This window comes from Fringilla coelebs, assembly GCF_963513975.1.
Source record: "Fringilla coelebs genome assembly, chromosome: 4".
Classification (NCBI taxonomy): domain Eukaryota; kingdom Metazoa; phylum Chordata; class Aves; order Passeriformes; family Fringillidae; genus Fringilla; species Fringilla coelebs.
Window position 1 is genome coordinate 25,579,521 of NC_140032.1, and position 17,916 is coordinate 25,597,436.

Genomic DNA, 17,916 nt, shown 5'->3' on the forward strand with positions numbered 1-17,916 from the left:
TTAAACCGAGTATTCCTCCAATTTACAGGTTCATTGTAAAGGTATTAATACAATATGGATGCTTTGGTTGTATAAATACTTGTAAAAGCTGCGTAATTATGAGCATTAGTGTTGACCATTAAAAAGGGAGAGACAAAATGTTGAAAATAAGTAAATTAAATCATTGGGAAAAACAACCTAAACACATGGGCAATATGAAACTTGTTCCCATAAGACTACCAGGAAATCCACCAAATCTCCCTTTTTTTCCTTTTCATTGCATCCTCACACTCCATGAAGAAAAGAAGGAAAAAAAAAAAAAAAAAAAAAACAAACCACCAACTTAAAAGCATGCAGCTCTAAAATAAATTACCAGTGTGAGGATTTTTTAGTTAAAGTTGCACAAAATGTTAAATAGAAACATGAAATTGAAAACATAGTTGAGTTTGGCTAGAAGAAATGTGATCTTGCTGAAACAGATTACTTAAATATTGAAGTAAAAGGAATTTAGCTAACACACAACACATTTGGCAGCAAACCAAAACCACACATCACACAAATGAAAACTAAAACATCAGCACTAAATCTTGTCCCTTTAGACACTACAGCTTCCATCAGGATGAGGAGTGTTTATAATTACCAGGCTGAGTAATAAATATGACTGCTGCATTGTTTAGATCAACTGGATGAGCATGATGGAGCTAAAATGAACCAGACTGCCCCAACACTCTCTAAAGAATGAGACAGACGAAGACAAAAAGAGCACTCAAACAAGTCTGGAAGTCTGGAAGGGAGCAGACTTTGATAAAGTAGAGCAGTAATTATTTGAACTGACCTGAAATGATGCCATCACACAAGTAGGGAGGGCAAAGTTATTACTCGCATGAGACCATATTTCTGTCTGCTCTGCTTAGAGATTTGTGCTACTAGAGAGAAAATCATAGCATGTAGGTAAGGCAGAAAAATTCTCAAAATTATTCCAGATTGCAGAAACTTATACTCAGAGGTCTTTATGTCTCTTCTTTTTTTTGAATGTTTGAATTTTACGACCTCAGTACTAAGAGTCATGGAACACCTTGGCAAATTCTGCTGCATTACACTTCTAGGCTAATTTCATGTTTAATCTCTGTGCTTTATTCCAAGTCATAGCATTTATAAATCATCCCATTTGATACACTCGCTCTGACAGTCCCTCCTGCATTTCAAATCGCATCTCCCCCTAACAGCAGTACCATTTTTAAAGAGGAGCAGCTTCCAGTTTCTCTTTGCAGTCATAATGCAGCCAAGTTTGGGTTTCTTAAGAAGTGCTTTTATTGTATAGTGGCTATTGGCTCTTCAAAACTTCATTTTTGTTGCTAGCTTATTTGCTTGCCCATCACTTATACAGGCCCAGCTGCTTTTCTAACCAAGATCACTCATCCTAGATTTTATCCAAATTAGATTTCAGAAGCCACTTTGGTTCACATATAAATATTAAATATGTAACATGTCAACTTCCCAGTGAAGGTACAAGTTATGAAAGGACACTGTCCTTCAGGACCATCCCACATTCTAAACATTAAAAAATAACCTAAATTCTTGTCATTTCCTGGAAGAACATCAGAAGTCTTCTGCATCAAGCACTTGTAAAATGGCCACAGAATTCAGTGGAATGTCCAGGAAACTGTGATAATACATTCTCACATATACATAGAGCATAGATACACATAGATATACATATGCATATGATATACACAGAGCATTTCATTCTTTGGCTACACTGCGTTTTCTAAGCTACAACAGACGCTGTCACAGTGTTTATTAGCCTTGTTAATTATTTAATGAGGAATTTGGGTAGCATGCCAGAGCCCACTGAAGTCAGTGAAAAAGCCTTTGCCTAGTGATTACCAGCTTCAGCAGAAGCCTTTGGATTATGTCTGTCTCTGTGGTCAGCCACAGCAAAAAAGTTGCCACCCTGGAGCTGATAGAAATGGTGATGAAGCTCTGGGAAGGACTGTCTTGCTTGTTCTGTGGCAAGCACTCACATCACCAGAAGCTGGCATCTTCCCAAGGCTTGCTGCTATCAGAAAAAAGTATGAAACTCATATGTTCCAAAGTCCCAAAGGCTGATGGAGGTCCTCAAGAGATCAACAGCCATAAGAAAGCATTGAAAATGAAGATCCTTTCAGACAGATTAATTTTAATGTCTGTGCTTAGTGTCTGGGTATTATAGTCCTGGATGTTAGAGTCATTAAAAATGGAGCTGCAGCTCTTTTATCTTTTGCTATCCTTGTACTTTGCATTCAAGCATGACAGGAACCAATGGTAGAAAGAGGTAGTGCCTTTATTTAATAGAGCTGCATATTATTGGGCACTTTTAATGCATTTTTTGCAGCAAAATCCTCAAATATATTTTTCATATGTAATGCTGTATGAAATTCTATAATAGTATTTCAGAAGACTGTGATACACTATCAAAAAAAAAAAAAAAAAAAAAGTGTTCAAATCCTTCTATCAACCAGGCAGCAGTTCCTATTTCAAGTCAGGTAAAATAACTATCAAGTACAGGAAATTAATGTTTATCCAGACTACTCTATGTTCTCAAAAAATCTAGCCAGAGGGATTACTAAAAGCAGCCAGAGGTGTGTGCATGTTAACACCCTAAATACCTGGCATACTTAAGCACACTTAGACACATACTTTCCTCACATGTTCCTGAGCATCACAGCTGCTGAAACACAGGGAAGGAAAGAGTAGAGTTATGATTTCAAGACACAGCACAAATCAGGCTGCCAAGCTCTCTTTAATTTTTTATTAACATTTTTTGCCTGGCAGGACAACTCTAGGAATGGTCATGGGTAATAAGCTTCCTGCTAAACAGGAGTCCTGACAAACAACAACTTCATGGCTTGATCCAAGAGAGAATCATTTCAATACTTAAACAAGCATCTCACAAATAAGCAAAATATACTGGCATGGACAGCAATGAAGCAATTTTTAATTCCCATTTTAACATGTTACAGAGCTGTCAGTTATTCTTCTGTTATCCAGTTAATACTAAAAAAGGCCTTAGTGTGTACAAGAAGTGTACTGTGGCACTCAAAATTCCCACAGCTGAGTCACTAGAATGTCTCCAAGCTACTTTACAGATAACAGTGTTTCCCTGAATCTCCTCTAAAACATACTCCCAGGATACTCCCAGAGCTTGGATTAAGCAGCCTCAAATTTGTCTTTTATTTTTGCCTGTGACAAGAGAATTTGCCTCTGGCTGTCCATGGAACTTTGAGAATCCACTAGGCTTCTATATGCAGAAAGACTATATATTTGGGACTGGAATCTGCTTTTAATATTAAATTAACAGGTTGGACTTTTTATAGGCATAAATTTAAAAATAGGGTGGTGTTTTTAATTTGAAACAATGCCTAATATGAGTTTAATCAGAACCTAGTTCCTTAAAGTGCATATTGTTCTAAGCAGAAACATTTGTGGAAATGCAGGTAATATCTACTGCAGATATTATTTTGAAACAGTCAATTACTTTAAAAATAGCATTATTATGCAGTAGCAAACCAGATAATCTATTCTTTTTTTTTTCATCTAATGGTCATTAAAAACAAAATGTCTAGTAAAAGCATAAAGAATTCTCTGACAGCTTTTAGCACCCAGCCGATAAAAAGGGACTATTAAAAATGTGACCATTTCCTAATCTCAAATAACAGGCATTTATATTTCTCCCTTCTCATCTTTACTTACTTATTTATTTATTTATTCATTCATTTCTTTTCCCAGGTGGAAGTCTCTTCCCTATTCCTTTCAGAAACTGCATGAGATGTTGCAGCACCAAATTCACATTTAAAGATCTGGTAAAAAGAAGTTCACTGTTCAATGCTCAGTTTAATCTATTGACACAAACAAGTCCATGAAATGCTATGGAATGCCTTAGGATGGCAGAGTGGTTATATAAACACAGCATTGCATCCCAGACTAAAACCTTTGGGTTTCTCTTTTATATACACCAAAATACATCTCTCTTCAGCTGCTTCTCATTCAGTGAGCCTTTAAATTAGTATTTCAAATAGTGAGAATAAACAGGCATCTACAGTAGCCTTTAGATTGTCACTCAGAATGAAACATTTAGAACATTATGCTGGTGTATTAAGGGTAGGAACTGTCCCTTGAACCCACCTCTGAATTCTTGAATATAAACACAGACTTTCTCACCTGCTCCATTCCTTTTCTGCTCTCTGGTAGAAGTCTGAGGAACCTATTGTCTTAGAACAACTAAGAATGGATACAAGAAAGAAAAAGGAGGGAATGTGTTGGAAGACAATAACCTCTCTTGGATGAGAGAATCAGCACCAAGCAATTGAGACAAACAAAGAAGAACTAGCAACATTCAGGGCAATCATTCAATCAGAACATAAATTGCCTTCATGTCATCTAGGTATTTAAGAGATGGACAGTATGCAATTTTTTAAATTTAAACACAAGAAGGTGCTAAATGAAGATAGGTAACTACAGAAACTACTTTCACATCAAAGATCATAAATGCAAGCAGTCTTGAAAATTTTACAGCACACAACAGTTTTCAACTGATTTCTATTGAAACATATGTGAAGGTCAGTGGTCCATAGCACTGAATTTTATCTTCAGTCAACTCTATTAGCCATAACAGTAGAAGATTATAAAATCTTGTTTACAGTCTGCATTTTACAGTCTGTAAAAAAACATAGATTAAACAGATGGAACATGGGACACCCAGGTTTTCCCAAATAAATTACAGATAAGGACATGTGATCTCTACTGATTCAACCAAAAAAAATGCATGGGGAGGACCAAACACATATGTATATACATTAAAAAATGAATGCAATTTGGTTAGACTAGATCCAATCTCTGCAGCTGCACAACTTCACTAAAGTGTTCAATGTTCTCTGATGTGCACAATAATCCCAGGTAAGAGGGGAATTGATTTACATTTCTTTCACGGTAGTAAATGCTCTAATTATTAAATAGCCCTCAACATATGGCAAGGAATTAAGGAATGTAAATCAGGAGCCATGTGCTACACAGTAATCACATAAATGGTTCCCAAATAGCAATAGCACTTCTGGAAGATTAGCAGAATCATACTTTTGTGATTTACACACAATTTCCACAAACTAGTGGGGAAATACTCTGCATGATAAAACAAACTATTAACAGGGTGGCAGTGGTAAACAAAATTTCTTTTAGCTAATGATTAATTTCATTAGAGCATTAACATGGAAAAAACAGATATAAAAATGTGTTTAAAGATTAATCTTGGCATATTAAAGTCCTTTGATTCTTATAATTAAAATTTATTAGACTTTTGACAGTATTAATTCAAAATCTTCTGCTGATGCTTTAATTTAGCAGAGTGGTGAATAGTACAGCAACATATCCTCTATATTTGTTTCTTGAGATGGATGACTCATTGTTGAACAACACTAATAGCAGAAATTTAAATGCATGCATATACCATAATGATAAAATTTCTTATCTATTCTACTTTCAAGTTTCCAAAGGATATTTGAAAAAACTATCATACAGCTGTTTAAATCTGCCAGTTGTTTAAAAGTGGTCAATGGTTAGTATGACAATTTTATCCCCTTCTTTCACTCATCATCTCTTTTGTTCTGCCCTCCTGTTCCCTCCTGTTCCTCCCTCTGTTCCCTTTCCCACGTTTCTTGCTCATAGAGGTTTTTCACCTTGGCTTGTATTACCCTAATGCTATGTTGTTGAAAACCAGCTTTTTTTCTCTACTTCATATATGTTATTTGGAGTATTTAGAAGCTACTGCTAGATATTAATTGTAGCCAAAAATACTGACAATTAAAACAGATCAAAATACTGGGAAAAAAAAAAGCATGTGCTGTTTTAATATACAGACAATTAAAATGCCCTTCTCTATGATCCTTTCTGATGGAATACCTCTATCTCTCTCTCCACACTATTAATTCTAAAAATTGGATGCACTAGATTGTGCATTGAAAAGGTTATTCTTAAAGACAGTCATGAAATGGTAGCATTGCAGGACAACAGAAACAGGAATATGTAGTCAGGAGAACTGCCAGAAGCAACAGATCTGTCTTAGACCAGTCAACAACACCAGAGCACTGGGCTGGCACAAAAGGAAGACCAGTTAATCTGTGGGTAAAGGATAATCTTTGCTTCCTACCCACCTAGGAGTCTGCCTTCACATCATTCCAACCTCCTCCATCCAGTTTCACTGGATGAGAAATCTGTCAGGCAGCAGCTGTACCTGGGAGGAGGGGAAGGCAACGCTGGGTATCCAGCCACAAAAAAAAACTACACAGGTGCATCTACATGGCAGGTCTCACCTGGACTTGGCTAACACTATACTTAGACAGAATTAAAAAAATTCATCACATTTTGGTCAAAAAAGACAGTTGGGCATTTTTTATAAGAATGTACAAAATAGGTATTTAGAAAAGAAAAAGGCAATATAAAAGCAGAAGAATGAAACAGGAGGAACCTTGGAAGGTGTCTCGGGGCACTTCAGAAGGGCAGTGATTAGAGGTTCCTGGGTGCTTCCTGAGGTGTTGATCTCTAGCATACACAGTGTTGTGCAGCTTCTCACTTCCCTGCTGAAGTAAACTGAAAAGGGCTCAATGAAATACAGTTTAAAATACTGTCTTTTAACATATTTAATCCTTGTCAGGACTTCAGCATAAGGTGATAGTAGGAAAAATGTGGCTAAGACCAGAAACAAGGATATTTCCTCCTCATTTTGCAGACCCTGTCAACCCAAAATCTTATATTTTTCAGGGGGGGTCTTTATGAATAATAAGGTCAAGAGTTGTACAACACTGTGCATTCTGCTGTTCTAAACCAGTTTGAATGTTTCATTTACACACACTTTTTCCTTCAGCTATATCTTCAAGATCTAATATGCTACAGGATTTTTTCACCATTTCCAAGTAAGATGGAAAGCTGCAGTCATTATTTCAATGCCTTGCTGGCTGTCAGTTAAAGAATCTTAGAAAAACTGAGTTTAAAAAGAACCTTTGGAAGGTCCAAAGCAATCTCTGAAGACAGAGCAAGTTATCCAGGTCATATTCTGTCAAATTGTGAGGGTCTCCACAAAGATGGAAACTCCACCACAACTCTGAGCAACCATTATCTCTGTAACTGTTGAAAATCATCAGCATTGGCCTAATAGTTATATATATAAAATAGTTAGGAGTTTGCCTAGTAAAGCTAACTTAGTAAAGCTAAGGAGGGGAAGAAAATATTTCTTCTCCTTTTTTTGGTCCTTTTTTGGTCCTTTTACATTATGTCTCATAAAGAGACAGCATTGTTACACTGTTTTGCCACAATCAGGCCTTGAATGTAGTAGAAGCCCATTGTGCTATGAATGTCTTGTGGCAGCTTTTTCTTTATGGGTGCTAAAATACAGAAAATATATTTAAATGTATATTTACCATTAGAGGGCTCAAGGACAAAGGTTACAAAACCCCCAATCTTTTCTACACACAGAACTTTAAGGAGTGATGCATGTCCATTTAATCCCAAGCTTTTAGTTTTCATTGAAAATAAAATGTCAAAACTTGCCAATTAATTGTCATGAAAGTTATGCTTGACTATTTGACAGTATAATTGCCATTTTTCCTTAAATCAAACATATTCTAAGATCCATTTTTTCACCTTTGTGAAAGGCAGTGTATTCCAAATATTGTCTACATCCTATACATCAAAACCCAAAATATCAAAGACCATCAATGCTTTATTATAAACTGGTTTAATACCTCTGCACCAAAATTTCCACAATATCTTTAGGTAATTATATAACTTAATAAGAGATCTCTATAGCTTCCTTCTTACATTCTTAGCACTTTTTTTTTGGTATATCTTTCTTAAGAAAATATTTGAAATGTAATTTTCTGTGTGTCTGCTATAAAAGAAATATACAAAACTGAGTACTCCATGGGTGCATCACAGCAGTAAACATGAAAGGATTTCCCTGATATTCTATATAAGTGTAACCCAGAAAACTATTAATTTTGTATTACAAAATCTCTTCGTTCCTACAGATTGAATAATAATTTTTTTCATTGTAAGCAACATATACATTGATTACTACATCTTAAATTAACTTTTTGCTTGGTTAAAATCCACTAGTAAAAACCCATGAAATCCATTAAAATACCCAAAGCTATTCTGGATGAAATTTCTAATGCACTCAAATATTTCTGAAAATGTTTCAGAGTTAGATTATTTAAATAATAATTATATTTCCAATTCAGGTAGCTTTATGCAAATTGTATCATTACACAAGGGTAATAAAAACTTTGGAACTATGATATTGCATTTCTTTGGTACTTAGCTATTTAAACTACTCAGCCTGAATGAGAAGTAGTTGTATATTTCAGATAGAAAAAAAATCATTGCAAGATTTAACAAGATAAAAGGCCTTAGTGGAAAGCAGTCAACAGTAGAATGCCTTGGATACCAGCAAGACCACTGCTTCTCAACACTTCCTAAATAACCCAGAACAACTGCATCACAGAGAAAAGGTGATGGTTTTGATGTCTTTGTCCATCAAATCTACCTGAAAAAAAATGTTAGTACCCCATCAGTCTGATTTACAATGAGCACCAAAGAGCTACAGAGAAATCTGCAGTGTCTGCTTTCACAGCTTCCTTGCAGATAAGACAAAAGTAAGCAAAGCTCTAATTCAGCCTTGGTGCTGTCAGCAGTAATTCCAGCATTAGAAGCAAATGCTGATGCTTTGCCAGGAGAGACAAAAACAAGTACTAAATATGAACCAGTACATGTTCAGTGAACTGGGAGGGCCTCCCAGACTAGCTCCTCTATAGGCACGTATAACTACTGTACAGTACCTACATTTCTGTTAACTCATCTGAGGCAGAGCATTTGACTCTGGGATGGTGCTGGTCAGGCCCAGGAGTTGGGCTCAATGATCCTTGTGGGTCCCTTCCAACTCAGCTTATTTTGTGATTCTTTGACTTTTTTGCTGCGCATTGTGCAACTCTTTCCCCAATTGCACTACTGTGCACAGCTGTAGCATTAATTTTATTTTTACATCTTCACTGTTGATTTATTCAGACTTCCAATAAGTAAATAAATAACCAAATAACCTCTGTCTGGCTACTCAGCCCTATCCTATACTAGACAATTTTTCTGGTTCACTCTTTAGTATCAAAGAGGATTCTGTAGATTTTTTTATCCTTCCACTTTCCTAATGATTCATTCCCTGGAATGCTTATAGCTACTGAGTTAGTTCTGTTCTTGCATTTTAGCACTGTCTGCATGCCCTGGATAAGTTATTAATGAGATTTTCACATCCTGCTCTCTATTGCTTCTCCATTTTTTACAAGGAATGCTTTTTGCCAATGTACATTATCCACAGCTCTAACATAAGTTTCTCACTGACTCCTCTGAAAGCACCATTACGGCCAGACTCCATGTGGCCCTTCCAGGTATGCCCAAAAGAGGAGCATACATACACTAGTTTACCCCTTTGTGTCCCAGCTTAGCCACTAAGATGGTGGGCTTTTAGAAGATGCAAGTGCTGCTCTGAATTGCTCTGCACTAGCACTGGCAGAGAGATATTACCATTTCCAAAAGATTAACCTGGTTCAAAGAAAGCCTAAGGAAGCAACCAGAACTGAGATGGGGAATTTTTCCTTTAAAAAGATTTCTTGTAGAGCTCTGCAGAAAAAAAAATAGACAAAGAACCTTCCTTTATGATACTCTGAATTTGCATTAAGCATGTTTGGGGCTGACAAACACCACTAGGTTTGGCCAGGGGACTATCCAAACGAGGGTCCCCCAGCTAGGGACTGCTATAGCTACAAACTCTTCTAAAGCTCATTAAAAACTCTGAATCATAGTGATATATAAATAGTGCCCTAAATTCAACATATTCCAGATTATCAGCATATGACCATGGCTGTGTTTCCTGGCAACTGAAAACCTCCAACTATTTGATAAACACACACACATATATATGGATACAGCTCTCCTGATCTGGGCAGGAGACAAAGGTAATCTGTGAAAAAATGGGTTTCCCTTGTGCTCATATTGGTGAGCACATCACACAACTTTTAATCACCAAGTCTGATATCCTATACCATTACACTGATTCTATGCAATGAAATATCCAGTTTTCAGAGATGAAAGATCACACCTGCAAGTGCTCATTGCTGACCATCTCTCTGATAGCAATAGTCAGCAAGAATTGCCCTCCATTCTTTTCAGTTTTCCTGTTCAACTGATTTACAAAATGTTGGGGAAAAAGAGGATTTGGTCTGTCTGTATGCAGACCAAATGCAATGCAGACACTTGCTTAAAGCAATCAGGACATTTGAAAGCAGAGATGGTTCCTTCAAAATAGATTCACAGTGCATTTAATTTTCACCTACCTACTGTCTTATCTTCCTCTTTTTTTAACAACCATCATTCAACTCTTTGGTTACAATAAGAATACCATTCCTGAAGCTGATGAGACTAAAAACAGTTTGCAGAAGAATCCTGACATTTCCATAGATCTTTTCAACGTCAATATGGCACTTGAAACTTTAGGCTATGAAGTCCAGTCTTCTGTCCCTGTAACTTGCCTTTTCTTTTGTTTTGTTGTTTGGTTTTTTTTTTTTTTTTTCTCCTACATTTAAGTTTTCTATTTAGTTCTGTTTTAGAAGTTTCTGAGAGTAGAAAAGACAGAAGTTCATTAGGTGTTGAAAAGGCTAATTTCAGATGTGAGAAAGTAAAGAAGGCTGAGTAACTTATGGAGATAGTCACAATACTGAAGTAACCAGCATGATCGTGTCTGTTCATGGGGCAGAGAAGAGCAGACAGATAAGTCAATCACTTACAGATATTTTGGTTCCTTGCTTAGCTTTGGTGCCCTTTAATGTGTGAATTTCCTTTTCCACATGCTAATAAAAAGCAAAGGATTTATGAAAAAATGTTATCATTAGTGTATTGCAAACATTACAGCAAATAAAAAGAAAAAAATACCTTCATGACTTGTAGAAAGTCATAAACAATTAAGGTCTGTATTACTTGCCATTTACATGGCTATATTTCATACAAATTAATGCTAATGATACAGGAAAATTTGGTTTGAAGTCAAACTTGTAATTTATTTTGATGACTAAACAGAAATGGCACAGAATGTTTGGGTAAAATAGTTCACTTCAGATCTGAAAGTGCAGTCAAGAGTGTTCCAGCTGCAATCCTGTGCTTAGCATAAAATGAGTACAGAGAAAAGATGATCTCCCCTTGAATAAACTCATGCTCATCCATATCAATACAGCATGCTGGGGTATATATCTAAGTCATTTGAGATGTCTCTGGCTTCAGGGGATGGTGCAGTGTCATCTTCTCCCTGCCCACACCCATTTTGCAGGTCATTTCATCATTGTAGTGGTCATACATCACTCAAGGATCCCAGCTGCTAGGATAGCCAATAGCCAGCAGCCAAAACCTGTTTATCTGACTGAGGTGTACCCCCAGTAAAAGTTAAACCTTCCTCAACAGTCTGTAGAAAATAGTACTCTGTTTTGAATTGCATCAGTAAAGCATCAAGTTCCATACTATCAGTACTCACACTAAGTCTCCCAGTAAAATGAATTACAAATCTATCCCTTAATTCAAGAATTACTTCCCAACCAGAAATTTACTTAGCTGAATTTAATATACAGACTTTCAAGAAGCCTGTACATTTCCCTTTTGTTGGTCAACAACTAGATAAAATGCCAATATCAAGCCAAAACATTTCATTACTAAAGGAGCAGTTTTTAACAATGAGCTAAATTCTTGCTGTAAGACATCTCTGAAAATGTCTCATCATCTTTCACAGCAAGTGAAAGTGGACCAAGGAACAGCTCTTGCTTTCAGATGACTTCAGAAGGATCTCAGACCCTGGACTATTTCTCTTGTAGCATGTTAGACCAGATTGTGATCCCAGTCATAGCAGTGATATGTGCATGATAATGCAAACTGCTATGCCAAAGTAAACATTCTGCTGCATTCAAATGAGCTGTTTCAGATTCATATAAAGGGAAGTGAAACACAACTGAGACTAGGTATCTTAAATTAATGATGTGTGGCATGGTCAGAATGCAGTGATCTCTTGCACAAACACTTTTAGAAATTCCCAGGCTTACTAGGCATGTAGTGTTAAAAAAAAGAAGGTTAATTTTTCCATATCTCTTTTCAGACTACAGGACAATATAGAAAAAGGAATAAACTGCTAGAAAATTCCTGAAATATGAAACTAGATAATTACTAAGCACTATGTACAAAAGCCTTGTTTGGTATGTTTTGTACCATGAATTGCCACAACTGCCATTTACAAGTGTTCTTTTAAACTCCATCCATCCACAACTGAAGTATTCTGGAAGATTAAGATTAATGTGTCGTGAATCACCATGGTTTAATATGCATGACACAGTTTCATTTCACACATATTCTGCATGGGTTGATTGCCATGTATACCAATATCAAACAGATGTTAATTCTTTAATTTTTTTGCTCTCAGAGTATGTTTTAATTATCTATGGTGCTTCATAAAGAAAAAGAGGGAGGTTATTTTGAAGCAAATTTAGTGAAAAATATAAAAGAAAAATCCATTCGATCTTTTCTTTATTTCATGTTCCCAACAATATTATTTCAATATTAAAAAAAATAGTTGGTATGCAAAGGAACTGCAGACTGCTCTCATTAAATGGCTCATTCCTTGTAAGCAAGAAAACTTTGACTATTTTTCTAATAAAATGCTTGATTTTAAAAGCCCTGCCAATTCAACATGAGCTTGGTGATATAAAATGTTTCTGCAAGTCATTGTATGTTTATACTATGCCTAAATTCTTAAATTTGAGTATTTTGCAAAGAAATCAAAACTCCATGTAAAACATTACTATATTAATTCTGCCCATCAACAGTGCTATAGGTCCCCTGTATCATCCAAATTAAGAAATCTTTGAATATAAAATATTTCACAAGCCTTCACTATATAGAGGCCAGAAATGGAAATGAGAAGACATCCTAGTTTAAAAGCCATGTATAATGAGAAAGCTGTTTCAGTCAGCATCAGCTCCCACTTTCTGCTGTGTCAGATTCAAGCCACAATTCCCCAGGACCAGAACAGCAACAGAGCCACAGGTCAGGATGGAAGAGTGTTGGATAAAAACTCCGAGCTTTAACTAATGCCTAATTTGATCCGAGCTGTTACTGTAATTTCCATGGAAGTTGGAGCGTGTCTCTAGCTTTGGGCCTGATCTTCCTGAAATCAACAGGAACAGGAATTGCTCCCAAGGATTTTGTACTAGAATTAGTTTCACCAAGCTGAAACAGTCTCCAGGTTGAAAGTTATAATTACCAAAACTGTTACAAATAATAATAATGGCAGTAGAAGTGTATATTTGTATCACACATGTCAATGTTAGATAGTATAAATACCAATAAACAATAGTTGTAGACAAAATATTGCCAAAACTAAGATATTTAGCCTCTCCCTATGTCATAGAGATTTTTCTGTACACAGTAAAATTTTCAACACCATAAAAATGATTTCAATTTCTTGCCTATATAACACATACTGACATAAGATGGCATACAGCTTTAAAATTAAAATGTGAATTGACATTCTGAAAAATAACTGACAGTGGTGGCACAAGAGTGCAGTGACCTCTGTCCTTCAATATTCTCTTTTCTGTATTTTTTTTTCCAAATGCTCAAATAAGTGCAAGGTGCCCAGAAACGAAATGTATATTACCAGTGACACCCTAATTCCAAAGTCAAAATCACAACATTTTCACTGAACTTACTGGGCCAAGGAACGAATCTAAAATGTGGAATTTATACGCATCACACAAAATACTTGTGCAGATTTCTGAAAACATACATCTTTCAGATTGCAGAGAATTAAGACTGCATTCCCTGTTCAATCAAAATTCCCTGACTGGAATAACAGCTTTAGATGTTATTTTTGTTCACATTCTGTTTTACTATGTTAAAACGCCCGATTTTTTTCTTTTTACTTAAGATAAATGTGTGAAAATGCCTTTTTTCCATTCATAGATGTTATCTTCCTCAAACTTCAAATGATTCATCTGGGTGAATGTAGTTATAAATAATTTATCAAGATACATACCAGTTGTTAGGGAAAAAAAAAACCCAAAGGAAGAATATCACTGCATAAAATCTGAACATTAAAATTGATTTTTTAAAATCAATCTTTAATTGGTTGTATTACCTCCTAATCCAGGTCTGAGGCGATTATCATAACCATCCAGAAGTCTGTCTAGAATTCTTGTAAAGATGGTGATGTTATTCTTAGCTTCGTCTTCCAGGGAGTCAGCCAGCACCGATCTAAATGGATATTTTACATTTTAGAAGCTGCTAAGTATGTTTTAACATACACTCAACATGCATTTTTTTGGACTGGCCTTTTCTTGCTGCATTCCAACAGGAAAGGTGTATTTAACAGTATGCAAATACAGAATTTCTATATAACAAGTTCAGACATGTAAGGGTCAACAGCATACTATTTAAAACATCCAGGAAGTAATTTTCCAGTAGTCTGTGCTTGTAGGCATCATTGCATTACTGAGATTGCTGCTTCAAGCTCCACAAACACAGTTAGTGGAGGCTGTGCTGGTGCAAAACCCCAGAAGAGCTTCCCAGGTTCTGGTGGCATGTCACTCCTGGGCTGATAACCCGGGATCCCATGCACAAACCCATCTCCTCACAGCTCCGTCTTATCTGTACTCACTTAGGCATACTCTATCTCTGGATAAATCCTGTGGATTTGCCTCCACCCAATGGTCATGTAATGTACATGACCAGAAGAACTAACATGAGGGAAAACTCCAGCGATCATGCTCAGGGAGTCCTCTGACGCCAGCAGTTGGTGGGAGGGAACACCAGTGCTGACTAGCAAGCTGCAGGATAGCTGTGCACAGCCTTCATCTTTCCAAAATGCTAGTTTGTCATAAAAAGCACTATCCAATATTCCATCAGATGCCGACAAACCTTATAAATGTAGGATGGAAAAAGGAATCATAAATGAAGTGTCAAGAAGAATCTGTAGATTGTTTGAAAGTTCCCCAATAAAGAAAGAGACATTACAGCCTTTATGGATCAAATCTCTGTGGGACAGTGTCAGTTAGGCAGCTGTGCTATGGGGGCTGGAATATGAACCTGCTGCCCAGCTGTGGTGCCCCACAGTCCTCTGGAACCTGGGCACCCAGACCAACAGGGCTTGTGCCAGGGAAACCCTGACAGGCAGAAAGCCTTACACATGCAAATGTTAGCGTGCCAACAATTTTGAGCACTATGCGTGTGAAACACATGAGCTCATCAGCCTCATCTACTTCAAACCAGCATGTTGGTATCAAGGAAGTAAAGCAAGCATCATATGCTACACACATTACCATTTACATCTTTTTCAGCTACCTTAATTTTCAACCCTAAATGTTTGAGTATTAATCATCTCAAAATGAAGGCATTCTGAATGCAATAATAGCAAGCATGTTTTCCTCCTCCTCCAAATCAAAAGTAGGTTTGGGTGATATTTTCTCTAAAGTAAGACATAAAAGGACTAAAGACAAGGCTGTATGTTGGTCCCCAGCTCAACAGCATAAAGAAGTATTTAAATGTAAATCATTGCAGTCTGTGCTTTCCATCACATAAACCATAGAATCGACCCAAATCAGATAACTTGTAAAGAATCCATGAAAATGTCATGTTTGAATTTCCTCGTGTCAGTTTTTTCTTAGTGGCATTTACTGGATGGTTCCTTTTTGGTTTGTAAAATGTATCATTGCACTCATGGACTACCAGAGTATGTCTTTGCCATTTTTAAGCTTCTTTTTGAGGTACAACAGTTTTTGAACTCAAGATTGCACTAAAAATATTAGATCAATACAATTACATCAAATTAGGGTCAAATCCTGCAAACTTTACTCAGGCATAAAGTCTTTAATAACGCTTATAGTCTCTTTGACGTCAGTAAGATTACTCACTTGAGTAGGGTTTGCAGGATCTGGCCCACTGTGACTCAACTAATACTGCACCATAGTTAGGTATAAAGTGAAATAGAAAACATAGTTTCAGAAAATAGTTTGTTCGCTGGGAAACAAACAAAAATATTGGAGACATGTTAAATCATAGGAAACTTGCATTGTATGGCATACAATCTTTGCCATATTAGGACAAGACTTACTGCAGCCACAACCAAAGCAAGTAAATCAAAGTTACAAACTACAATTAATTATGTGTTTAGGGACTGTGAGCAACACAAAAGTATAACGTAATAAAAATTACTTGCTCTTGTGCTGTCACTTCAGAAATTGAGAACTTTACACAACATAAGAAAAGTTGATTAATAAATGATGCTATTGTTTTATTATATGTGATTGTGAAGTTGTATGCTATCTCCACCTAGAGGTTTAAGGCTTAAGCATCATTTTGAATTCTATTATGTTTGACCAAAAAAAAAAAATCAAGGAAAAAAAAAAATGGCATGCCCATATTAATAAATATGTGAACATTATTTTAAGGACAGTGAATTGCAGTGTGACTTCATAAAAATCTATTTCTCCATTTTGTATGGTACAGAATCACAGTCATGCAGTAACTTAAGTCTTTAAGATCCAAAAAAGCATTTAAAGAAATTGTTATTTTAATGGTGGAATAAAGCATCAATTCCCAAAACGTTTAAGGACAAGAGATCAGGCTTTGATGGTCCCTAAACTACATTCTACTGCATTTGCTCTCAAAACTATGTAATACTGCATTCAAACAGCTAAGAAAGATTTTTTTATTACGTTACTACATCCGATACTTTTATAACCCCTCACACAAGCTTACCCTTAGCAGATTGTAACATACACGTTCACACTGAACAACAAAACTAAATATCCTCTCACCTTGTTGGTAGCCACACCAATAAAACGAGAAGAACCAACTGCATCTCGGAGAGTGCAAGCTTCTTCTTCATCGCTGCTCTTTGCAAAACCTAACGGTGCAAGAAAAACACAAAGCCACTCTCAGCCACAGTCAGTCTCCGCCAAGCAGTGCTTTCAACTTAAACCCGAGGAAAATATGTCACTTCACTGGAGAAAGGAAACCACTGGATTTCCGCAGCACTTTTCAGTACTAGCAACTTATTGTATCTCCATCTTTCCCAACGATCCTGCTCTGTGCAAGGAGGCAATGTATGATCAGAAGTGGCATGTGAGCCGGCGCATCAGATGCTTTCCTGTTCCGTGATGTGAAAGCCCCGAGACGAAAAGGAACAAAAAATAAAAACCGTATGTATGGGAGGATGGGGGTTTATCCACCCCTCGCCTCACTACGGCACACCGCAGCCGGGGGGGCGGGGGGGCGGGCGGGAGGCAGAGTCATGCCATTCGCCGGGGCTCGGTGCGGGGACCCACCGCGGGCGAGCCGCCCCCCGCCGCCGCCGAGCGCCCGGCGCGTTTGGCAGCTGCTCGGCAGAGCCCCGGCGGCCGCCGCCGGGGGAGCGCAGGGGGGCGCGGGGCGGCGGCGGGGGCAGCCCCCGCAGGGCGACAAGTTGCGGAGCGCGGCAGAGCCCCCGAACGGGCGGGCGCTGCCCGCCGCAGCTGGCGACCCCCGGGGACCCTACCTGGGAGCGGCGGGCGGGCGGGCGGCCGAGGCGGGGAGGAGGGGGAGAGGGAGGGAGGGGAGGCGGGTGCCGCCGGCGAGCGGGGCAGGCGGCGGCGGGGAGCGCGGGGCGGCGGCGGCGGCGGGCGCGGCCGGGACCGAGCGGGGACCGAGCGCCTCCCGAGCGGCGGGCGCGCGCGCGCGTGCCCGCGCGTGCCGGGGCGCGGGGCTGCCCCGCGGGGCGCGCCGGGGCCGTCACGGGGCCGCGCCCGCCGCCCCCGCGCCCCGGCGCGCGCGGGACACGGGGGGCGCGGG

General features: G+C 38.1%; 1 protein-coding gene across 1 annotated transcript in view; it reads right to left on the reverse strand.

Annotated features, from left to right (window-relative positions):
- Positions 1-16,975, reverse strand: part of GABRA2 (gamma-aminobutyric acid type A receptor subunit alpha2) — a gene marked incomplete at both ends in the record, with an annotated part of 56,819 nt that extends 39,844 nt beyond the window's left edge. Inside the window, 2 exons of the mRNA XM_084204044.1 lie at positions 14,228-14,343; positions 16,905-16,975. Of these exons, the coding sequence (XP_084060170.1) occupies positions 14,228-14,343; positions 16,905-16,975 (187 nt within the window). The remainder of the gene's footprint in view (positions 1-14,227; positions 14,344-16,904) is intronic.
- Between the last annotated feature and the right edge of the window lie 941 nt (positions 16,976-17,916).